Raw genomic sequence first — 25,147 nt, forward strand, 5'->3', positions numbered from 1 at the left:
CTTGTCCTGGGCTAACCCCCTGAACCTGTCCCTAAGGCCCCCTTTTCTCTGACTTCTTAGTGAGCCAAAGCAGCCAGGCCTATGCTCATTGCTCTGCCTGGTCTCTCTGCTATTGCTTGTTCTATCCTGTGCCCTTTCTTGTTTTACTGTCTCCAACTTTAACAAACATTCTCTCAAAAAAAAAAAAAAAAAAAAAAATTGGTCAAGATAATCCAGTTACATCAAAGCAAGTACCCCAGACTTCTATTCCAAATAAGTATTGTGCTGATACCCCAAACATGACACCCCTCTGTGGAAGGGCTCCCCAAGCTATCTAGACCCAATGGCTTCATTGTTCCAATACTTAACATTTATCATTGTTCATATGGATCTGGCCCAGTACACTCCTCGTTTTAACACAAAAACCTAAACATAAGCACTTAAGCCAACATAAAGCTTAGTATTTTTAATTCTAGGTCCTCCTTGTTAAGGATTTCCTATGTGCACAGTACTCATATAATTCAGCACCAATGCTCTGAAACTGCTAAGCCCATTATGGGAGAGGTTAGAGAGGTTAGAGACCAAATGTGAAAAACCCGAGCACCATGACTGGCATAAAATAAATATTAATTATGTCTTAATGTATTGTAGTTGAACCTTGACTGCCAAATACTTGAATCTGGCATAGTGGCCAGTGAGTAGGTAATGTGTGGTCGTGTCTTCAAATTTGTGAAGTGCCAATATGTGACATATCTAATTCAATTCAAATAGCTCTAGACTCAATCCAAGACTTCAGGGTTTGGGCGGAGTGGGGGAAGGGGTTTTTTATTTGTTGTTGTTGTTTTAAATTTACCTTATTGTTGAAAGGATCATAGATGCCCCTCTTTTATCCACTATTGACCCCCTCCATCCTGCTCCCACCTATGCCAGGCCATCATCACTCTGTTGTCTGTGTCCCTGGGTTATGCATATATGCATATAAGTTCATTGGTTAATCTCTTCTCCTCCTCCCTTCCCTCTCAGATTCATCAGTCTGTTCCATTCTTCCATATCTCTGGATCTGTTTTGTTCATCAAATTTATTTTGTTTCTTAGATTCCACATGTAAGTGAGATCATGTGATCCTTGTCTTACTCTGACTGGCTTATTTCCTTACCTTTGGGAAGTTATTTATTCCTACTGAACCTATTTCCTCATCCATAATCCTGGCTGCTAGACATGCAAAATTGTTTGAATAATTAAGTCTTATCAGTTATATCTCAAAGCTGGGGGAAGGGAGAGATTTGGGTTGTGTCATGAATTTGAAGGGCCTCACACTGTGTCTGATTACAGCAATAACTCAATAACAAAAACTGCAAAGATCACATATTGATCATATACCTGCTGCGTGGGCATTTGCTTTATAATATACCAGGCTTCTCCAAGGATCCCAATTGTCATAGTGAGTTTAAATCAACTAAATGTCCCTATTGAGTATTCAGTAGGTTGGTGAAAGACAAATTTGAAAGCAGCTGGTCTAGCCCATTTCATAAGGACACTCCTTTTGCCAGAAAGACTGCTGTTCTTCCCTGTTTTGGGGGACAGCACTCAGCTCCCAAATCTGTTGAGGGATGACCTCCTTCCACGGTGGCTGGTGAAGATGCTGCGCTCTCAGCATGGCACCGGGCAGCCAGGCCCCCCTGTTTTCCGGGGACTGCAGAGGGTCTGGTCACTTAAACGGAACAATCTCTCCATGGAACCTCCTGACCACAGACTGGCAAACCTTCTCTCTAAGGGTCAGATAGGAAACATTTCAGGCTGTGTGGGCCAGCTGCTGTCACCACTCAGCTAACGTAGCCACAGCCAATAGGTAAACAAACAAGCATGGCTGTATCCCAGTAGAACTTTACTTATGGTTCCCATTTTGAATTTTATGTCATTTTCAGAAATATTATCATTTCTTTGATTTCAAATGCCTATACCAGAGCTCTAGATCTGAGATTGAGACCATACCCTGTAGGCCACATTGGTCCAAGGCCTGCTTTCATAGCACCTTCAAGCGAAGAATGTCATTAAGTTTTAAGGGTTAAGTAGAAGAACACTGTGTCTCAGATCACATATGTCCAGCAAAACCTAAAATATTTATGGACTATCCCTTTGGAGAAAAAGTTTGCCTACCCTGATTTATACCAGGCTCTTTGTTGTAGTTGTTGTTGTTAAAACAACAAACATTTTTGATCTCACAGTTTTGTAGGTTAGAAGCTCAATATGGTCTCACTGGGCAAAAATCAGAACTATGTTCACTTCTGGACGTTCTAGGGAAGAATCCACTTCCTTTCCCTTTCTAGTTTCTAGAGATGCCCATAAATCTTGGCCCATGACCCCTTCCTCCATCCAAGCCAGAAAAGGTGGGAATCCTTCTCCCAGTGCATCCTTCTGACCTCTCCATCGTCACATCTCCTCCTCTGACTCTCTTCTCCTGATTCCATCTTCCACATTTTTAAAAAAATTTACCTTAATTGTTGTAAGTATCATAGATGTTCTCCTTCCCCTGCCCGCCAATTGATCCCCTCACCCGACCCAATTCATGCTGATTAGTTTCAGCCCTGCCTTCAAGGCACCAGCACAGTTTATTCAGTGGCAGGACCACGGGTCAGCATCTAGGGTCTCACTGAAGCACAGGACTTTGTCTTGTGGACATGCCATTCACCTCATGTGCACAGCTTTGGGATGGAAGGAACCTGCGTCCTTGGAGAAACCCACACAGACGTGGGGAGAATGTGCAAGTACCACACAGACAGTGGCCCTGGCCAGGAATCGATGTTTTTTCCTTATCAGTGTTATAAGGAAATGATGCTAGTCGAGGACCCGCCGTATAGAACTGATACATATGTTCCTGCCACCTTATTGAGGAAAGTCTGATCTCTCTCATGCGCACATGTCAGCGGGAATGCAGGGAACGAACACAGGCCCTCCCAGCTCCCCAGCCTCCTGTTCGGCCTGTGCTGGCCAGCCTTGGGGCTCCCTTGCTCTGGGGCCTCCGAAGAAGCACCAGGCATCTCAGAGTCTCACTTGTTCTGTCTTCATCTTCCCGTCTGGAAGGTGAAGATGATCACAGGGCTGTTGGGAGAACAGTGGGAAGCACCTAGAAAATGCTCCGCGGCATTCCATAAGGAAGAGCAGTTACTGCTCACTGTGGGGACCGGAGGACGCAGTCAGTGGCAGTAGTGACCGGTGTGTGTTCCAGGTGGCAGGAGAGGGCGAGGCTGGAGCAGAGCACAGCCCCGTAGGGAAATGAGAGCCCAAAAGGCTGCCTATGTTGAATGTATATTTAGTGAATCGGACACTCAGAGGATGGGCAGCAGAAAATGTGCTGACACATGGTAATAAAAACAGTGTGTCTGTGTTTGGCTTTTACAGTTTACACTGCTATCTCCCACTAATTATCCAATTAGTCTTTTCTTTCTTTTCTTTCTTTTTTTTCCAGTGAGGAAACTGTGGCTCAGAAAAATGAAATAGTTGGCCCAGGGAAGCACATCTGCTAACTGACCACACAGGGAATATGATCTAGACTTCCGATTGGCCCGTGGCCCTCCGGGAGCACCCAGCGCCAGGGCTTTGTGCCGCAGGCGTGGGGATGCCGTGAGCACTAGTAAAACAGGGCAGTGACATGCAAGACGTGTACACGTGGGAAGATTAATCTGATAAGCGAGGAGATTATTGCAGTGCCCCTGGTGGGACATAATGAAGACCTGAGACAAGGGCTGTAACTGAGGGAGGAGAGAGAGATAAGGGGAATGGTTACAAATGAAATCTAGATGGCTCTGTGATTGGACTTAGCCTTTTCATTGGCACGGCGTGGGCCCCTGTGTGTGGAGGCCAACTTGGCCAGGACGGCTCCGGCTTTCTTCTTCTCCCTCCCTCTTTGCACCCCTTCTTGGCAGTTGTCCCCTGTTTGGGCTTCAGTGGGTTTTCTCCACAATGAAAACCAATCTCTGGAATGGTTAGGTTCTTTCTCTGATTCTCTACTTGGCTATTATTTCCAAATGTTGAAAGAGGGAGTCTCTTAAGTAAGGAGAAAATTAGAGCAGTCGAGTGTCACGTATCTAATCAGTAAGAAGAGACCTGATTAGCTCCACCACAAGTTTGGATTGTGTGTGTGTGTGTGTGTGTGTGTGTGTGTGTGTGTGTTTAAACTCATTCAGCCAGCAGTTGAACTGTGACTTACATTTCATGTGAATACGGACTCTCACAATAACCCAGATTATTTCTTAATTGACATCAGAGCTACGCCCAACTCCTAAAACTTGGCATTTCACGCCAGCTGTCCTGTGAGAGATCCTTATAAAATTAATTTTTTTTTGTGGGTGGTATTGACAACGTTAGACAGGTAGAAGGTAAGCCGTGGAGCCTCGGGGCCTCATAGGTTGTACACATTACTTACATAACACTTCTAGAGATATTTTTTAAAAAGAAATAAGATTTTAACATATATTTTCCTCCTCCTCTCAGATGTGGGAGCTCCTTTTCAATCTTATCGTTAATCCTTTCCTTGTGAGCAGCCAGCGTGGGGCTTTGAAAATAAGCCACTCCTGTACGCTGTGCCCGTTCTTGTTTTTCAGCTTCTTTTCCCCCAAAACAAAAGATTTTGAATGGGGAGTAATTATTTTAAATGACATTGAGGCCCCATTTGTGGCTGTAATGTTAGCATTCTAAATAAGGAATTGATTACAGGGTCCAAAATGGGTATTTTTTCTTTTTCTTTCATTTGATTGATTACGCCCAAAGATTTCTTGTTGAGTTGAGCATACTTGACAAGATTTCACATTGACTAACAAACCCTCATAAGCCTACTCACATTGTCAGTGTCACTCTGCACGGGGCCTCCTCACCTGAGTAACTGCTGGTCAGAGGAGGCTTAGCCACCCACATTGGAGCAGTGTGGGAACATTTAGGAACCTTATCTTTATCCCATACGTTCAAAACGTAAGCACCTGCATTACTGGTCACATTTTCTGAAATAGTTGAACCATCTTCCAGCAGCTCTTTCTGGCCTGAGATGAATTCTTTAAACAGCAATTTTTAAACATGATAGATCTACTTTTTGATCCAAAGTAGAAGAGCAATTGTTAAGAATTTGTGTAGAGTTGACATCATAGGTGTAAGAGGGTGCAGACTCACTAGAGATGCAGGAGACAGTTATCAGTTATGTAACATATACTTACAAATTGAAAATAGGAATAGATAAATTTAAAAGCAAAATTAAAAATTTTTTTTTGGGGGGGGGGCAGCACTGTAGGTACTTTGTAGAACCCAACTGCTAATTCAGAATGCAGTAACTATGTAAAATTAGAACAGTGACTTGAGCATTAAACTATTTTTTAAATGTCTCAATTGAAAGAATTTAAATTGGACAAGTTTATGTGGCCTTATAGGTTTGGTTTAATTGTTCAATATTTCTTTGCTCTTTAGTTTAGAAAAATAAAATGGAAAAGAAAGAGAAAATGGGGGCAAAATGTTCCAGGGTGTGTAGATAGGAACCAGAGCTACATTAAAAATAGGAACAATTTTTTTCCTTTAATGCTTTATGGTTCATCTAAACAATAAAGAGATATCACTTCCTTATTAGCATTTGGTGCTATTTTTACTGGTTCTTTTAGTAAAACTGAAATGACTTAGCGTTCTTTTTGTCTACACACAATCTACTGTGATATTTGGCATTTGTGGCATTGTCAAAGCTAAAAATCTTGGGATGTATCTTTTAAAAGTTACGTAAAAGAGGGAAATATTTTTATGGTTAAATGAATGCTTAGCGTTAAGATTTGTAGAGAAAGGAGAAGGCATTTCATTTTTATACTCAGAAGAACATTCTGTATCCTATTCTAAATACCCAAGAAGAGATAAACTGGTTTTCCTTAAACTTTTCCTTAAACTTTTAAATACCCACGAAGAGATAAACTGGTTTTCCTTAAACTTTTATCAAAGGACCACGGACATACTGAGCTCAAAGTAGAATTTTTGAGAAATTCAAGGAAAACAGGTTCTGAAAATCATTTTTGAACCAGCCCCAATTCTGGGAGTGGCATTTAAAATGGATTATAAATTGCCATTTGAAGGTAGGAAGAGAGAATTGGGAATGAGTTTTTGCAGTACTTACTTAAAAGATAGTTAAGATCCTGATTGTGTACAAATATAGGAATCAGCAATGCAGATGTAGCTATAATATTTCTCAACATAAACTCTGAGCAGCATGAACTTCATCCTGATCACTGCCGCTCCTCACCAGGGACCTGCAGGTATTCACCATGGTGTCCCACTGGGTGAGATCCCATGCTAACATCATGTGGTCTCCATGTTAGGACTGACCAAATTGAAGATTCCATCAAAAGAATTTGTCAAAATAGAAGTAGTAGATGGTACCCAGTAACTTAGCCTTATGGTGTATAGTAGTTTAGATGAAGTAGTGATCACTGACACCATCCATGAGGTAATTCAGAAAACTGTTCTGACAATTTTGAAATTACATACACAAAGCCTTTGGTGTTATATGGGCCACAGTACCCACAACACATCTGGCTTCCCACCCCCTTCCTGCCGAGTCACCCTTTGTTTCCTGGCTGAAACTAACAAGTTTTTCAGAAAAGTCAGTCTTTTATAATTTACTAGAAGCCTGGTGAATGAATTCATGCATGGGTGGGGTCTGGCCCAGCCCATTTGGTCGATGAGGCTGGCCAAGGGGAGGGGACACAGGAGGTTGGGCTGCCAGCCCCAACCCCCAATCAGGTTGGGGGGTAGAATGTGACGGGGGTGGGGGGGGGCGATCGGGTGTAGGGCTAGTCAGGGGGAAGGGCCCTGCGTGATTGATGGGCTGGCCCTGCCCCTTGGTTGAACTCCTGGTCAGGGGGACAATTTGCATATTATCCTTTTATTATATGGGATTGAACACATACATAGTAGTGTCAGAGGTGCCTCACCATAATCCTTTCCTTCAGGGAGTTTATAATTGAACAAAAGAGGTTGCTGGTAGGGAGTGAATGAATCTTCTACAGCAGTCCTTTATGGGGGCAAAACTATTCTTAACTAAATGCCCCTTTAAATTCACAAAGAGTGAAACTGCAGACTCTGACACCTAAAGGAATTCAGGCAACCAGCCTCCCTGTATTATTCTCTAGTAATTCTACACTCATTGAACCAGTAAGTAGTAGCCCATGATAGGATGTCAAATGGTCACACTAGCACTGTGATCAGGAAAGACCAGGATCCACAGAGCTGTACAACCCAAAAGGAAATGCTGGCGGCCATAAGTGAAGTGCCTGTCTGGGTTACCCTCTTACATGACTCTGGAGTTCTCTGCCGCCGATCAGTGTTGTCCCTTGACACTGTTGTTCCAGAATGTATGAGAGGTAGGTCCCATTATAAATGTGGGCATTCCTCTGATTTTCAGTATAAGAACATCCCATAGGATAAAAATAGTGGAGTTCACACAGGGAAAGCAGTGTTGGACATACATTCTTGTGTGTATTCTATGCCTCCCCTCAGTCTGGGTACAGATCGCCAAGCGAGTCCTGAGACCTTCTTTTCGATAAATGGTGACATACTGGGGAGTTTTGCTTGACTCTTAGAATTTTGACTTTTAAAGCCTTTTTGGCATTTTAGATATGGGTGTGTTTCACATTTTCAAAAGAAATATTTTTAATCCATAGTTACATCCACCGAAGACAACCAATCTTGTCTTGGCAAATATTTTCATACAGTTTTTAAATGTTAACTATAGAAGCATCTTAAACATGTACAAAAGAAGATGGGAGGGTGTAATGAAACCCAGTGTAACCTCTCTCAGCTTTCATAGTTACTAAGTCCACGGTCATCTTTTTGTGTCTGTGTCCTCACCACAGCCCGCCCCTCCCCTGCTTTGCCCTAGGATTATTTTTCAAAGCAAATCTCAGATATTACTTTATTTGTGTATATATATCATTGTTTTTTAGGACTCCATTGAAAGAGTTTTTTAGAATAAATAATCATAGGTGATACCTGGTTTTACTTTAGCAATTTAGAAAAATTAATAATTATTTCCTAATATCATTAAATGTCTAATCAATTCCATTTCTCCAATTGTTTTTCATTTTTATTTTAAATTATAAAATATGTATAATATAGACTCTATATTTTCTTAGCAATTTTAAGTGTGCGGTTCAGGAACATGAAGTACATTCACATTGTTATTCAATCCCCGGAACTCTCTCCACCGTGCAGAACTGAAGTCTGTAGCCAGTAAACAGTTCCTCAGGCTCTCCTCCCGCAGCTCCTGGCAAGAGCCACCCTACTCTCTGTCTTAATGATTTTGATGACTTCAAGTACTTCATCTAAGTAAAATCTGACAGTATTGGTCTCCACGTTAGTGGCTTATTTCACTTAGCACAATCTCCTCAAGCTTCCTTCGTGTTATAGAATTCTGTGTCGGAATTTCTGTCCTCTTCAAGGCTGACTAATACTCCATTGTACGGGTATACCACATTTGTTTATTCATGTCAGTGGACACTCGGGTTGCCTGTACCATTTAGCTATTTTGAATCAGGCTGCTGTGAACATGGATGTACGGATATCTCTTTGAGACCCTGCTTTCAATTTTTTGGGGTATATACCCAGAAGTAGATTTGTGGAATCACATGGTAATTCTGTGCCTAATTTATTGAAGAATGGCCACACTGTTTTCCACAGTACCATTTACATTCCCACCAGTGTGCAAGGGTTCCAGTTTCTCCAAGCCTCATCACCACATTGTCTTCTGTCTGTTTTTTATAGTGGTCCTAATGGGTGTCAGGTGGAATCTCATGGTAATTTTGATTTGCATTTCCCTATTGGTTAGTGATATCGAGCATCTTTTCATGTGCTTGTTGACCATTTATGTATCGTCTTTGGGGAAAATCTATTCAAGACCTTTGCCCATTTTTATTATTCCTGTTGAGTTGTAGTTCTTTATTCTTCCTGGATATTAACCTCTTATCTGATATCTGAGCTGTAAATATCTTTTCCTTCTCCATAGGTTTCCTTTTCACCCTGTTAATTGGGTCCTTTGATGCACAGAAGTTTCTAGGTGTAGTGTGACTTATCTAAGCAAAGCCACTGGCATGACCATTATGACTATGTGCATTTTGGGTGTTTTTCTGACTTGTTTGCAAGAACTCTTTCCCTCAGGGCATGAACACAAATTACTGTAGAAGAAACCTTTTCAGTATCCGTGTTAAGTAGCAAAAGTGCCCCTGCTAACAATGCCTGTGTCAGGACTAGTGTCAGAGCTAGTTCAGTGTATGGATGAGCAGGGTGGCTTCGTTATAGAGTCCCTGTGCAGTGTCATTACTTGTCATCCTAAGGCAATTCCTAGATGTCGAAGCAAATGGGTCTGCCCACAGGAGCAATAGTGTCTTCACCGGGTGGCTGAGTCTTGGTAAAATCACATTTCTGAATCGCTGTGGATTTGGGTAACTAAGGATATTTTTTAAATGACTCTTAACGTTTATCAAATGGCCCAGCTCATCTATGAAACAAAACAGGGCTACGAGAGGCCGTGTCCTAGTTTTCCAGAATTCCGGTTCCCAGCTGTGTTTATAGACCCTTTTCTTTTCTTCAACTCAAATCAGATGATAGATTTTTCAACATGTGACTGCAACACTGACGGACATAAATCTCTCTAGAGGCTGCATTTCAGGTCAGCATTGCTGTGCACTGATTTTGTCTAGAATTCCTTCTTTCTTTTTTAAACCTTTCCATAACATAAAGATCTAGTATAATAGCAGGGGTCAGGCTTGGGGGAAAGGAACAGGAAAGGAATGACAATAGGCAGTGGGCAGTGCTGTGATGTCAGGCGGGATGGTGGTAACTGTAGTCTCTGTGGGCAGTTCTGTGTTCTAGAAACAAAAGAAGACCTGGAGGCCAGGGCTAATTAAAGGTCACTTGACAGGGGAAGAAAGCAAAATGACTGTTTAGGCCTGAGTCTCCCCTCAGCAGGTTTCATTGTTATTTAATATTTTTCACCTTCTGTTCAATAGAATTTAATCCTTTTTGGTTTAACCCACAATAGCCATGGTAGCCTAGCCTTGCAACTCATTCCTTTGCTTCATTTTCATGACTTTAAGAAGACATTTGCAATTCATTACAGTATTAAAATAATTGAGGAGCAGGGTTAAATTTCATTCCTGTATGTGTTGTGGTGTGTGTGTGTGTGTGTGTGTGTGTGTGTTGTGTTGGATGCTATTTGTTTTGTTTTGGTTAAAGAAAGTCTCCATTACAAAGAGCTATAGTAAATTTGCACTGTTTCTTTAGGAAATAAGAATGGGAAAGCAATTGATTGTTTTTTCCCTTTCCAAGCCTCTCCACGGAACTATCCAAGTGTTACTAGGGAACTAAATTGCAGAGCACAGAAGAATACTTTTTGCAAAATGTAATGCATGCCACTTACTGCATTTAAAAAATAAAGAATTGGCTGCTGATCTTATGCTAATATTACCCACTCCTTTAAGTAGATAAGGAGGTTTTGTAAGCAGCTATTCTAAAAGTGGGCTGCTCTTTAATCAGGTACAAATAAATCAGGCGTCACTAATGAACAAGTTTAATACTATATTATGTAGCTGAAATGATTTTAGGGTTCAAATGTCTGTTTGTGTATTCTAATCTAGATATCTAGGAGTTTATTTTTCCCAAGACTGAACAATAGCAACTAACAAAAGATCAAATTTTATATTTTTTTCTTCTTCATTGGGATTATTTGAAATACCGGGTGTCCCAAAATATACACACACACACACACACACACACACACACAATTTAACAGCTGATAGCTCGATTTTGAAAAGGAAATGTATTTTGATAAACAATGCCTTTATAATTATTCAAAGTGTGTGTACACATTTTGGGGGAACACCCTATATCCTTTATTTACTGCATTTCGTTCATTTGTTCTGCTACCAAACTGGGAAAACCCTTGTGCGTTAGGTCCTAAGGATGTAGAGAGAAGGATGTAGGGATAAGCTCTGCCCTCCTTAGACAGGCGCACATACAGCTGTGGTACCCAGCACTGAGGAGCCGGTGGGAGGAGTCAGGGAGGAGACTGAGCTGATGCAGGGGCGGAGGGAGGAGCGCTGTGGGCGCAGGGAGGCAGGAGGTGAGTACACAGGCTCGGTCAGAGACCTCGGTGTAATAATGTGGGGAACCAGTGGAGATGGTTGCCCCAGTTTTCTTTAAGGTCTTTGGTGGGAACTGCCATCAGAGCCACTTGGCTGTTCCATGAGGCCTCTGCCTAGTCGTCTTTTGAAGAAAAGATTTTGTGATTAAATGATAAGTCACATGTTGGGGAGGTAAACAAGAGCCAGACGTCTGCGGGCCCCATACTTGCTGAAGTGTTTGGATGTTTCCTAAAGGAATTAGGAGAATGGACAGATAGGGTGACACCTGGGCTGAGAGCCCGTGAGGGAGCCTGCTGAAGAGGTCTACCCTTCAGACACATGGCTGGGGGACACTAACGGGGCGGTGGCTGTAAGGACGGCGTGGGTTCCAGGTCCCAGGGGCAGGGCGCTGAGACTGACGTGGTATAGGGGAAGGAGAGGCTGTTTAGGAGATGCCATGGTTTAGGCTGGTAGGATGCCGATCCCCTAAAGAAGGAGCACAGTGGGTGCCAGGGGAAATGATGACTCCGATTCCTGGCACACTGAGTGCCAGGTGCTCCGCAGGACATCCGAGGAGAAATCCCAGCAGGCCATCGGTGTGTGAGCCTGCACTGAGCTCTGACTCACTAGAGGGGAGAGAGGCTGGGGTTGAAGGCATGAGTGTGGTGGGGTCGCAGGGCCTGCGAGTAGAATGAGGGGTGGGAGGAAATAGTTTGAGGGACCAGGAGCCTTTCAGGACAGGTGATGGACAGTCGACTCCAGGAAGATGTTCAGAAAAGATCGATGATGTGACAGGCACCAGGGAAGGAGAAATGTCAAGATCGGACAGCCCTGGCAACTGCCACAGAGAGGTCAAGTTCAGAAAGGAATGGGAAGATTTGGCAGACAAGTTTACTTAAAAAGAGATGTTTGTTTGATGTGGAAGCAAAGTCCTATAATCTTTCAAAAGTAACCGAACAAAACATGGTGTTTCAAAAGCAGCCACTCATAACTGCAGCCCTGAAATTGGTTATTGCAGAAAGCACAAGAAACGTAAGATTAAGCCAGCAATGTGGTGATTCGACCATCTCAGTTTTGGTCTTAAAAAAAAAAAAAAATGTGTGTGGTGGTTTTTCTTCTTCTTCTAAATATGCCAAAATAAGGCATCAAGCCACGACTAACTTATTAACTGTTCGGTGGGAGGCTTTGTCACATTTGGTTTGTGTCAGACATAGTTGAAAACTTTGGAAAATATTAAAAGATTATGATAACAGGAAAATAAAACCGAACCTCGATGCGAGAAGAAGTCCCCCGCCAGAACGTGTAAGCAAATCTGCGGACACGGGGATCTGCCTGCTCTTCTGCCAATTTGCTTGTAGGCAAAACACTGAGCGAGCCGGCTCTGAGCCCTGCCAGCTCTGTCACCGCGGGCAAATCACACCGCCGCCGGGGTCCCCGTCTCTCCAATCCGAAGTGGGTGTCCTCCCGGCTCAGCGTACCAAGCTGGAGATTGTGACACACCAGTGGGCTGTGACATGGGACCCTCAGTACCCCCACGCAGAGAGCAAAGGCTCCTTCTGCCAAACGTACATTATTTCAGTTGTGGTGTGTGTGTGTGTGTGTGTGTGTGTGTGTGTGTGTGTGAGAGAGAGAGAGAGAGAGCGAGAGAGAGAGAGAGAGAGAGGTGTTTCTAGATCATGATGTAAAATGTATTTTTTTATTGTGGATCGTGGTTTGAAAAATGTTTGATAAACAATGCCCCCTCAACTAGAGCCCCTTCCTATTCTATTTTTTTTAAAATATATTTTATTGATTTCTTACAGAGAGGAAGGGAGAGATATAGAGAGCTAGAAACGTCGATGAGAGAGAAACATCGACCAGCCGCCTCCTGCACATCCCCCACGGGGGATGTGCCCACAACCAACGCACATGCCCCTGACCGGAATCGAACCTGGGACCCTTCAGTCCGCAGACCGACGCTCCACCACTGAGCCAAACCAGTTTTGGCCCCTTCCTATTCTAAAATTCTCTCACTCCAGCTGAAACCAATTTGGCTCAGTGGATAGAGCGTCGGCCTGCAGACTGAAAGGTCCCAGGTTTGATTCCGGTCAAGGGCATGTACCTTGGTTGCGGGCACATCCCCGGTAAAGGGTGTGCAGGAGGCAGCTGATTGATGTTTCTCTCTCATCGATATTTCTAACTTTCTATCCCTATCCCTTCCTCTCTGTAAAAAAAATCAATAAAATATAAAAAAATAATAAATAAAATAAAATTCTCCCACTCCACTTAGATCTGAAAACTGTGCTTTTGGTACAGTACAGGGTCCCTAACCCGGTGGAGTGGCAGGCATAGACACTGTTAAGGCATGAAAGCTAACAACAAAAGAGGGGGGAAAAAACAGCCAAAGGTAAATAAGGCCAACATCTGTGTTGTATTTGACCAGGAGACCGAACAAGCCTTTAAAATTTATTAGTATTCCGACCCGGCAAGCCATTACTCTAATTTATGAAGAAAAGTCAAAGTATGCTGCATATTAGCAAACAATGCAGCGGTTCTTTTGATGGCGGCGTAAATAAGCAACCGTATCAAGGAGAAATAATACCCTTTCAAAAGTGACAATGCCAAGGCACATAAATTGCAGAATTGGCAATGAAGCCTGTGTGGCGAGGAGGCTCTTGATTCATTGACCTGGTTATGCGACAAGTCAGCGTGCTTTTATTGGCCTGAACCAGAGGGAGTAAACACCTCCATCAGGTGTTTTGTTTTAGAAACAGCTGCTTGCACTCCCCCCCCCCTCCCCCCAAGGGTGATTCTGCTCCAGGGTGTGTTTGAGTATTTGCTTTTCCAGCATGCTTGCTGATACTGCGAATGGAAGCCAGTGAGCAGTTTCCCATAAACGCAGCGTGTGCGGGAGTTTTTCTTATTTGCAAATTGTTCTTAATTCTTCTCAACCAATGGCATTTCATAGGTGTTGGGTGGTATAACACACGGACAATTGGAGAAGGCCTGGGAGCATGAATCCTCGCACAAGAAAGCTGAGGGAAGGGTTTGCGGTCCCTCCCACACAGGTCTTGCACACTCAGTGGCCTTGGTGTGTCTTTCCTCTCTGCCCGCTTACAAACCCAGGGGTGTTTATTAAACCCTGTGTCAGTCTAAGCCCCAGCCTTTGGCGATTCTGTGTTCTCTGCTTTCTTTCCACTGTCAGTGAGCTAGCAGAGGAGGCCCAGCACAGGAGAGGGATTGAGACCAGAGATGCCCAGGGATTTCTGTTAAGTTTAGACTCTGATGGGTGCTAGCAAAGAGTGGGCGGGGCTAGTGCTGTGGGTGGGCGGGGTTGGCAGGGTTGACTCCACCTCCCTTGCCACAACTGATTGGCCCCTGGGAGGCATTCAAGGAGTTCCTGCCCCTTTCCCTCCATCACAGGCCAGTTCTCCCCAGGTGTACCAACAGGTCTGATTGTGCCAAATTAAGAGATGATAATTTTTTTATTATTATAAGAAAAAAATATTCCATTTATGCTCTGAGAACAATGTGTTTGCATCTAGCCATTTGACTTATTAGATGAGCAAACTGAGGCTCCAGGATAAGACAAGGGTGCTCAGGGTCAAGGGCTCTTCCCCGTCACTTCCTCCCATTGGGGAACTCAGGATAATAGACTGTGGAGACATGGACAGTAGAGAGTAAGCCAGGCAAGTCTTGAGCTTTGGAAGGAAGACAATAGAGAAAACATACAAGGTTTACATTGGACAGTATTAGAAAACAAGAATCTTAGTTGCTCTGGGTTTTGGGGAGGTTTTCTAAATATATTTTATTGATTTTTTACAGAGAGGAAAGGAGAGAGATAGAGAGCTAAAAACATCAATGGGAAAGAAACATCGACCAGCTGCCTCTTGCACATCCCCCATTGGGGATGTGCCCACAACCAATGTACATGCCTTTGACCAGAATCAAACCTGGGACCTTTCAGTCCACAGACCGACACTCTATCCACTGAGCCAAACCGGTTTCGGCTGCTCTGGGTTTTGTGTCCCTGACTGTAACGTAAGACTCAAGGACCAGTGATGGACAGAGTGTACCCAGCCAGATGTGTGCCCTGGGTGAAGGCATGGTTTCTCTCATTACAATTTCCCTGATTAATGATGGTGAGGGAAATCCTGTCTTTCTTTGAAAAGTTTGCTGTAATAACAAAACAGTCTATCAGGAATTATTGTTCTTTGGGAAAATGTTACAGTGCCAGACCTGTGAAAGTTGGTATTGTTATTAGAATGTCAGTAAAACTTCCAAACACGCACATTGCGTCCTTGAATACTTTCTCGACAGAAATTATTTTTCCTTCTTCATGATTATGCAGGATATTCACCATGAGCCATCTGGCTTCCCAGGTGTGATACATTAGGAACTGGAACACCATAGAATCTGCAAATATCTCCCTATTCCCCCACATTTGCCTCAGTGCCAGTAAATGTCCTCAGGGTATGGGTTGTGTGAAGCATTGGGTAGAAGTCACTGAATCCCTCTGTGTACATACAGTTCTGGATGTGTGATGACTGGATGGTGTCACATGAATGTTAGATATGCTCCTGGAGTTGGTATGGTGCCAGGCGGTCAGAGTGGCCATCACTTCCTACTTTTAAATATACTCAAATTTGGCAGGCAGTCTGAATCAATAAAAAGTTATAGTTATCCTCTGCCGTAAAATTAGTATTTACTGCCCTTCAGAAGTGAATCTATATTGTATGTATTTTCTAATGTTCGTGGCAATGCTTTTGGACATGTTTAATGGATTGTGATGTGACATAAGCAATGTCTTCTTGATTCACTGACTTTCTTGCTCCTGAATTACAAGTGCAAAGCTGTATTTCCTCTACATTATATGTCTAAGTAGCCCTAGATTTTACATATTTTGTAATATTTTAAGCAGCAAGTTATTTTTTTGTTATGCAAAGTACCAGCAACATTAGGGGAACTTTTTAAATAAAATAAATCATTGAAGTTTGCATATATAAAATAAATCATGCACACCAAAGGCAACTGGAGCCCAAGCCGCCTGACAGTCACTTTGGACCTTTCCCTATACTCACTCCCTCTTAATGTGACAATATATTTCATGTAACCTGGGGAATACATGCTCTTGACCTGTGAAATTTCTTCTTTTAGGATCCACCTACTTCAGTTTCCCTTGGACTGCGAATGGAAGAAATGATTTTCAACTTGGCAGACACACATCTATTTTTTAATGACTTAGAAGTAAGTTCAGTTATTTTATGTAAACTTCATGTTGTATGCCTGAAAATAGATGATTAGTCTTAACAATAAGGGGATAGTATTTTTGAATATATGATTGGGATAATGAGGCAAAGTAATTGCCAATTATATAGTAATGCATTTTGCCTCCATGGTATTTGTTATGCTTTAACTTGGAGTGTTGTGTTTCAGAATTAAGTTTCCACGTTAGCTATTGATAAGGATGAAAATTTGAGGTCAAGGATCTTAAACATTAAGTTGTGTTGATTAGCAGAAACAACAGACTTCTCAGTGACATCCTCACCATTGAGATGAATTGCCTTTAGAATCCAACAGAATCTGTGATATTTGAATGCGCGGTTCATGTCAGATTGTCCCTGTCTTGGGTTGGGTGCTTTCCTTTTCCGCTGGCCCCATCGTGTGGAGGACATTTCAGTCGGGCCTCTGCTGTTGGGGTACCAGGATTTCTTAGGTGAAACCGCTGATGGTTTTACTTGTCCATTATCATTTGGGCAGAAACGTGTCAGGTGGCTCATTGAAGGTGTTATGGGCAGTGACGAATGTGATGGTCTTGATGAGCAGCATTCTTAAGAATAAAGAATATTGTTCTTCATATCTCCATTCTCAGACAACGTGACTGTAACCACATTGCACTCCCTTCTTAATAGAGACAGTTGTTTATTTAAATCCTGCCATTAAGCAAGCTTGTGGCAGAGCTGCTAACAGCCATTAGTCATCAAGTTGTTGTTTTGTAAGATTTTATAAATGTATGTTATTTCAGACAGGAGAAGAATCTGAAAGATTCAAACAGGACTTTTACTGATCGAAGTTAATTGGCAGCAATTGGCCTCTAAATATTTCCTGATGTTCCCCTTTTCAAAATCAAGCAAAATGCACCTTATTTAATAGATGAGCCAAAATCATTTGGAAAATGCCAGTGTGTGACAGAACGAAAATGCGGTTTGTTCAACATCTGCCCTGGATTTTGATTTCTTTTCATCTGCAGTGAAACTACTCGCAGACGGATTGGCAACTTCCAGCACAATGAGATTATTTAAATACGCCTCATTTTCTGTCCATTCCTTACTGAAGTATTTTTATGCTTAGGGAAAAATACAAAAGTTTTTTTTGGCATTTTTAAGTATCCACTTTCCTTAAGGAAAGACATGTAAGGCCTTAGTGCTTTCTAAGGTGCAAATGTTTCATGTGAGCAACAAGTTTAGAATTGCCTTTAGAAAAGCTTGATAACCATACTCATTTTCAAAAGCTGTTTCTGATTTATGGTTGTGATTCACTTCATAAAAGAACAGCACACAAAAATGTTACATTTTACTGGTACGCTCAAATTCCTTTCCAACGTTTTCATTTGTTTCTAATCACATAGACTAAGCTGATATTTTGTGCTGGAAACAACCTTGTTCCTCTTATTAATGTTAATAGGTGTTAATAGCACCTATCAAGAAGAAATTAGCAGTAATTTGCTATTGTTTTTGAACTCTACCTTCTTTAAAAATGCCATTTTTACTTGTCTGTACTGTGCCAGAACTATGCTGTGAGAAGTTGGACAAACTTGGTATAATATAAACTGAAAATTTTCCAAACTTAGTTTTGGTTTAATATAGCTCGATAATTGTTTATTGACATTATTCATACTAAACTGCATATAAAGAGTGTCTAAAATAAATGTATATATTGAAAGGTCTGCTTTAGGGATGGCGAGAATATAGTTTTTCCATAAACCCAATTAAAAGAAAATAACTAGGGGATCTACACAGTTATTGAAATATCAAATTCTATACTTGACATGAGGACTGATTTTTTATAAGTAAAGGAGAAAAGAGAAGGGAGATATGATTCAACCAAATATGAAAACAATAATGGAAAAGTTAAGCTTGTAACTTTACAGACATTGACTTTAAGTCATTTTACTTGAGAAAAATATAAAGGTATCAGCGAGAGTATAAAAGATACATTTAGCCTCTGTCTTTGGAAATTTTTTACTCGCGCTAAACTTGCATAATATCTTATAAAAATAAATTGATTCTTATAATTATTTCAGTCTTTCATCTTATAGTTTTATAATTCAGCACAACTGGAATTGGTTATTGCAAATATTAGTCTCTTGCAAAATAAGAAGTAAAATTATTTTCTGGCAAAAATAAGTGCATTGGCATAATCCTCCTAAGAAAACCAAAATTATCTCATCAGGCAGAAACGATGTGGTAATGCTTGATTTCACACTCCAGTTAGCAATGCGGTGGTAGAGAAGAGGAATATTTGAATTACATGTTCTTAGCTTTTTAAGATCTAGAGTACAAGTAACTTCTAGGAGGTTAACTATCTGTTAGCTTCAAGGGTGATGTCTGAATTTGTTGTTGACTTTTGGCCTTATTTTTCTTTCACAATCTTAACGTTTCTCCAGTGAGTCCCTCTGTGTAGTTTGGCTCGTTCACAGCTCTGGCTTCTGAGAGGTTCTGACAACGAAATACACGATGTGCGGGCCTTCCAGTACCCAACCTCGGGTTATCAAAGAACGGCCACGCATTTAAAATGGCTATTAGGATAGTCTTTAGGAAATTTAGGGTATGATTTTAAAGTAATTTTAAAATATCTTAATTGTACTTTATGAAATAAAGTCCATAGACTTCATTGTAAAACTCTCATGGGTCATCCCACTCAGTGTCAGATTTTCAAAAGAGCAATCACAATTTAATTTTGTTGCCACTCCCGGGAAAAGATACAAAGGGGGAATTTTGGACTTCGGGTACTAATAAAAATGTTTGACAAGGTACGGAACAGGAGTGCCAGGGGGACATAGTTACTAAAGGAAATAAGAGTTCCCCATCAGAGAAGGGCGTAGACTTGGTATACTTCTGGCTTTCCGATTTCTAAGTATCATCTTACCAAAAGGTCTCTGTGTGCAGCACAATGATGCTTAGATGGAAATCATTTTTTATGAATGACAATATGGGACTGGCGGGTTTTTTCAGCTCCTTTAGTAACGTATGACTCTCTGAGTGAACGGAGAAAGTTCTTTCTGTTGGGTTTTTATGGCAAGGCAATCTGCAAACAGAGTGAGGACAGGCCTTCCGTATACAATGATGTTTCAGTTTAGTTGCATCGGTCGGCTCTCCTGCTAGGTTTTTCCACGGTTAACGGGAAAAGATTTCATCAAGATGGATAGAAGTCTAAATAAAAATAAGGCGGAAGCTGATGTTGAGTTTTCTCTTTCCGCCTGGTGTTCAGTGATCCCATTCCACAGGCATTAGGGTTGCCATCCTACCGGTGTCACTGACGGGTCTGCGCTCAGGCCCACTCCCCGCCCGCAGGGACCAGGGCTGGGAAGTAGCAGGTGCCCTCCTCTTGTCCTCAGTGAGACAGGGACCTGGGGGTGTCATGTGCACAGTCCCCAGTCCATGTGAGGCCACATGGGAACTCCCTCCTGTACTCTATCTGCGCGTTGGGGTTGTGGGTTGTGGGACATGGGTTGTGGGTTATGGGTTGTGGGTTATACATCGGTTAGTTAGACAATTCTTTGGTGTCCAGATTAGAAGGTGAACATTCCCACCCTTTCTCTGGCCTTGGATATTTAGACTCCTATCCCAGGCCCCATTTTTGAGGACCTGTTTTTGTAGTCTCTTGTGTTTATCTTTTCTGTTAAGAAAAGGTCTGGGGCAGAATGTTCTGGTCTCTGCAGAGCCTGGGTTGGATGAGTCAAAGGCTCAGTGGATGGTCTCCAAGTAATGCCACCCCTGAAAGGCAGAGCGCTGTAAGGATTGTTTTTAACAAAACAAAGCGATTCTGTTTCCTCTTGGTTTCATCCAGTCTTTAAGTTTGCAGTAATATTTGATTACTATAAAATGTAAGTTATCATCTCAAGTATTTTAATAGAGCTTGTTTGTAATTGATTTTCAGCTGGGAAAGAATCTCTCTTTCCTGTCAGCCACGCCCATGCTCAGTAGCTGCCGCTGCCTGGGCAGCGTTCTGCAGGGAGTGACCTGATGCTCCTACTGCCAAAGTGTCACCGTTTAAGACTAATCCCGAAGTTGATGTTTTGACTTGAAAAACATACTTCACCTAGAAAGCGAGGTAGTCTCTAGAAACGAACAGGAAGAACCTCTGGTACGCAGGCTTCAGCCTCCAGGTGGGGGCCGGGACTCAGATCCTGTAACCAGGGAAAGGGCCTCATGCTTGCAAAGAAGGCACTTAAGCCTGCACTGCTCTCCGTTCCCTCTGCACACTGCACCCGCTATGTGGAAGCATGGGGTAGATCAGTGATTCCATGCCAAACATCTATGCGCGCACACACACACACACACACACACACACACACACACATACACGTATATGCATTCAGCATGCTCAGCTCCATTCACAGGCTTTGTATACTTATTTATTTTCTCCTGATCCCTGTAGCAAACATAGGGATCACACATTTGTTTTAATCCTCGTGACATTCACCATCGCACCCAGAGAGTCCTGCCTTATACCTTGAAATGTGTGTTAGGTTGAGTTCTTGCGTGTTATCTTACAATACAATAGCGATTTCTCTTTCCTTCCCCACTGAAGCCAAGAAGTGACTTTGTATCCCTGTGTTTTAAGGCTTGGCCTTGTCCATGTTTTCAGTTAACATAAATATCATCACCATCCTCAGCAAAATGAGTTTTTTAAACAACGAATGTGTTTTAGACTCAATAAACGTGTATTGAACTTAACTATATTGTAACTGACAGCCAGAAAGAAACAATTCCCATACTTCATTCATTATTATTACTACTGGATAATTTTAGGTATTCCTATTTCTTCATCATTTTTCACAAGATGCTGTCGTCTTTATCTGAAGTAAAAAATACAAATATGAAAATGTATTCAAAGGCTTCCTTAATTCTGATGATCATCAGAAAGTTGAGTCAAAGTATATATTGTAGCTTTTTAACATAATAAAAGATATTTACCTAATACCAACAGCCAACATTGTTCCTGACAATAAAATAACAGAGGCAGGTTATCATAGAAATGGAAACAAAATAAGGAGGTTGGTTTGAACTAGCAGTTTGGGGCAGTGCATTAGGAATAAACTACAATTAATGAAACGAGATGTAAAATATTATTTTTTTGAGATTTGATATACACAGGAAACTGAAAAGTCTATTACAATAGCCTTAGATTTTATAATGGGCTTCAGAAAAGTGAAAGGTTATAGAATTAAATTTAAAAATTAATAGCCTTCTTTTATTATAGCCATACATGTAAAATTTTAATTAAATTATAATTTTAGCCCAAGCTGGTTTGGCTCAGTGGATGGAGCATTGGTCTGCGAACTGAAAGGTCTCAGGTTCGATTCCCATGAAGGGCACATGCTTGGGTTGAGGCCTTGATCCTCAATGGGGGACTTGCAGGAGGCAGCTGATCCATGATTCTCTCTCATCATAGTTGTTTCTCTCTCTCCCTCTTCTTCCTCTCTGAAATCAATAAAAATATATTTTAAAAATTATAATTTTAAATAGCAGAATTACAAAATAAAAAAAATTTAAAAAGATAAGTAGCAACTCATATAAGTAGCAGAAATGAGAAAAGATATGAACAAATCACCAGAGAAAAGCATTCAAATTGTCAGCATAAAGAATGAAAAGTGTTGGATTTCACTTCTAGTGATTGAAAGGTTAAAGAGTAAGTGCTCCACCTCTTGGCCATCAAATTGGAAAGATTTAAAATCAGTAATATGGCCAAAACCGGTTTGGCTCAGTGGATAGAGCATCCGTCTGTGGACTGAAAGGTCCCAAGTTCGATTCCGGTCAGGGGCATGTACGTCGGTTGCAGGTACTCCCCGGTGTTTCTCATCAACGTTTCTAGCTCTCTATCTCTCTCCCTTCCTCTCTGTAAAAAATCAATAAAAATATATTTTTTAAAAAAAGAAAATACTAATTTAAAGTCAGTAATATGGCCTACAATGCAGTATGATGAACACTGTATACTCCACCGATAAGGATATGAATTGACACATGATTTCAGGAAAGCAGTTTGATAATATGTATTCAGCACCTTATTTTCTGATCCTTTTACTCATTCCACTTTTAGCTTATATTCTAGAAAAGAGTTGTAGACAGATAATTTATACAAGAGTAATAAGCACTCATTGAATAATTGTGCTAAGTGCTCTACATACATCATTTCACTCAAACCCCTGATATTTCTATGATAAAAGCACCATTATTATCTCCATTGTATAGAGGAGCCGAGTGAAGTTTAGAGTGGTTAAAACAAGAACTTGCAAGGTCACATGGCTATTCAGTGGCAGATTTCACCTCAGGTCCAAAACTTTCTTGAAGTCCCCTCAAGCCCACACTATATCTTCCAAAAGGTGATTTTACCATTAAAATATAGAAATAGTTTAAAGATCCACAAATAAATTAATAAAGAAACATAGCAAGTACATCTCTGTTGAAAAAAAAATTTAAGACAACTTATTAAATATGCGGAAAATATCCATGGTTCATTTCAAGTTCAAAAATAGACTGTACACTTGAGCACAGCCTTGGTATTGAAATTTATGGCCGAGTATCTGAAAATACATACTGTGTGATTCCAACTCTATGACATTCTGGAAAAGGAAAAGCTATGGACACAGTGAAAAGGTCAGTCGTTGCCAGGGGTGATGGGGAGGGAGGGGTGCATAGATGAGTGGCACAGAGGATTTTTAGGGAAGTGAAACTGCACCGTATGATACTGTTGTACGCACAGAATGTAGGGCAGCAAGAGTAAACCCTCACGTAGACCATGGACTTTGGGTGACGATGATGTATCAGCGCAGGTTCATTGACTACACAAATGTACCCTCTTAGGTGTGCGATGGTGATAATAGAGGGAGGCATATGTGGGGATAGGGGGGAGCCTGGGCAAGGGATGAAGGGTAAAAGATAATAAGGGGTTTGCTGCCCAAATCACCCTGTGGCCTTCCAACAGAAATCCCAGCAGAAAACACAACTAAGTCAGCCGGGTTCAGCTGCAAGTGCAGAGGGTTCCCGGCAGGCCTGGGGCCTCTCGCTCTTTCTTCACTCTCACCTCCCCTCTCGCCGTGTCACAAGGGGAGGCTCACTGTGGACAGGTAAGAGCTCCCCTCTCTGGCTCCTGTCTCTCCTGATGCTGTCCCTTTCTGGAAAAGACGGTGTTGCCTTCTAGTAAAAAGGACACGTGTCCTCAGGCTGTGCGAGCGTGTCCTTCCTGTGCCGTCCTGGCCTCGTGATCTGAGGGAGGGCTCGTGGGCCTCGCTGGTGCGTGTGTGGCTAGGAGCAGGGCGTCCTCCCTGAGTGCAGCCAGGTTGTGAGATGGCGAAAGGAGAGGAGCCAGGCCAGGGAGGATGTTGCCCTTTGCCTGAGGGAGTGGGATTGCACACTGAAGGCAGGGTAACCCCACAAGGACAGATATGAGCTGCACCGTGACGTCAGAGGTGGCGATAATCTGGGTGAGAAATCACAGGGTTTGTTTGTGGGGACAGAGTGAAAGCCATTGAGAAAGTCCTCTGAAGGATTGAGAAATAACACTCAACGCAGGGGGTAGGGAATCAAGAGTCTGGGTTTCTGGCTTGAGCAATAAGGTAACTATGGAAAGAAAAAAAAAATCCACAGGAAAATGGGCTGAATTGGAAGGAAGATGCTAAATTGGGTTGGACCTACAGGTGGACTCCAGCGTGCATTGTGTGTGCAGGTCTGAAGCTCAGGAAAGAGACTTGAACTTGAAGATAAGACCTGAATGAGAAATTTATAGTTAAGATGCCCAGGAAGAATGTATTGAATGAAAAAGAAAAGTGAGCTCAGGGCAGGAGTCCCTTTGTGACACTTTCCTTTGGAAACACACAGATACGTATTGAAATTTCCAGATTCGGAAAAGTCAGTGACTCATGTGAAGCGAAGGGGGGTCATTCTGGCAAAGGGATCATGAGCCTGCGCATGACACTGCCTTCCCGGCTTTGCCCGTCTCTTGATTCTGGGGGTGAAGCAGCCGGGAGGCGGTGTGGTCTCAGCAAAGAGAGAAGGCTTCAGGGTGGGCAAGCCAAGGTCAGTCCTTACTCTGCTGATGCGTGCCCCTCTCACCGCCACGGCTAACCAGCTTCGGGGACGCTTGGGGACACTGAGCCCGTAGGGGGCACCGGGGTGTGGAGCCGGCCCCTGAGTGAGCCTCGCTGCACGGGAGCGCCTTCCCCGCGCAACCTCCAATGGCAATGCTCCTGCGGCTTCCAGGGCTGGCCCGTGGCTGTCCGTTTATTTTAAAGTCCCGTGAAACTGACCTTTGGGTGTCACGGATGACAGACCTTCCGTTCAGAGTCTTGATTTTGACAGGTGCTGGCTGATCTTCCATCGGGGAGAGTCACTACTTTGTCCAGCCAGCTTACCTTCCTGGGAAGTTTGCTTAGTGGAGAAAGGAACTCTTCGTTTAAAGGGCCTCATGCAAGAGAAAGCCTGTAGCTTCAACTTCCCGCCAAGTGTTTCAGTTGCAGCCCCGGGAGACACTGGTTTCCTGGCGGCCACCATGGGGCCTCTATGGGAGGGCGCCGCTAAGGAGATGCTCTGGGCCCGGGCCTCCTGGCTGCGGGCGGTGGGCTGCTCCTTGTGAGGCAGGGGGAGGGCCGGGCAGGGGGAGTGGATGCTGGTTTTGGCGGGCACGACTTTGTACATCCGCTTGCCTCTTCAGAAATAACTGACTGAGGGTCACCTTCCAGGACCCGCATTTTGTCCGAAAGTTAAACGGAGCTCTTATGTCCGAGATGCCAGCCGGCTCGATGGGTGGGAATTGTGTGTTTTAAACACGTAT

General features: G+C 42.6%; 1 protein-coding gene across 1 annotated transcript in view; it reads left to right on the forward strand.

Moving 5' to 3' along the window:
- The window catches only part of EYA1 (EYA transcriptional coactivator and phosphatase 1), a 152,149-nt gene that overhangs the window by 92,109 nt on the left and 34,893 nt on the right, over positions 1-25,147 (forward strand). The window contains exon 12 of the mRNA XM_084864941.1: positions 16,253-16,342. Coding sequence (XP_084721067.1) covers positions 16,253-16,342 — 90 coding nt within the window. The remainder of the gene's footprint in view (positions 1-16,252; positions 16,343-25,147) is intronic.

This window comes from Pipistrellus hanaki (assembly GCF_964339955.1).
Source record: "Pipistrellus hanaki genome assembly, chromosome: 17".
Classification (NCBI taxonomy): domain Eukaryota; kingdom Metazoa; phylum Chordata; class Mammalia; order Chiroptera; family Vespertilionidae; genus Pipistrellus; species Pipistrellus hanaki.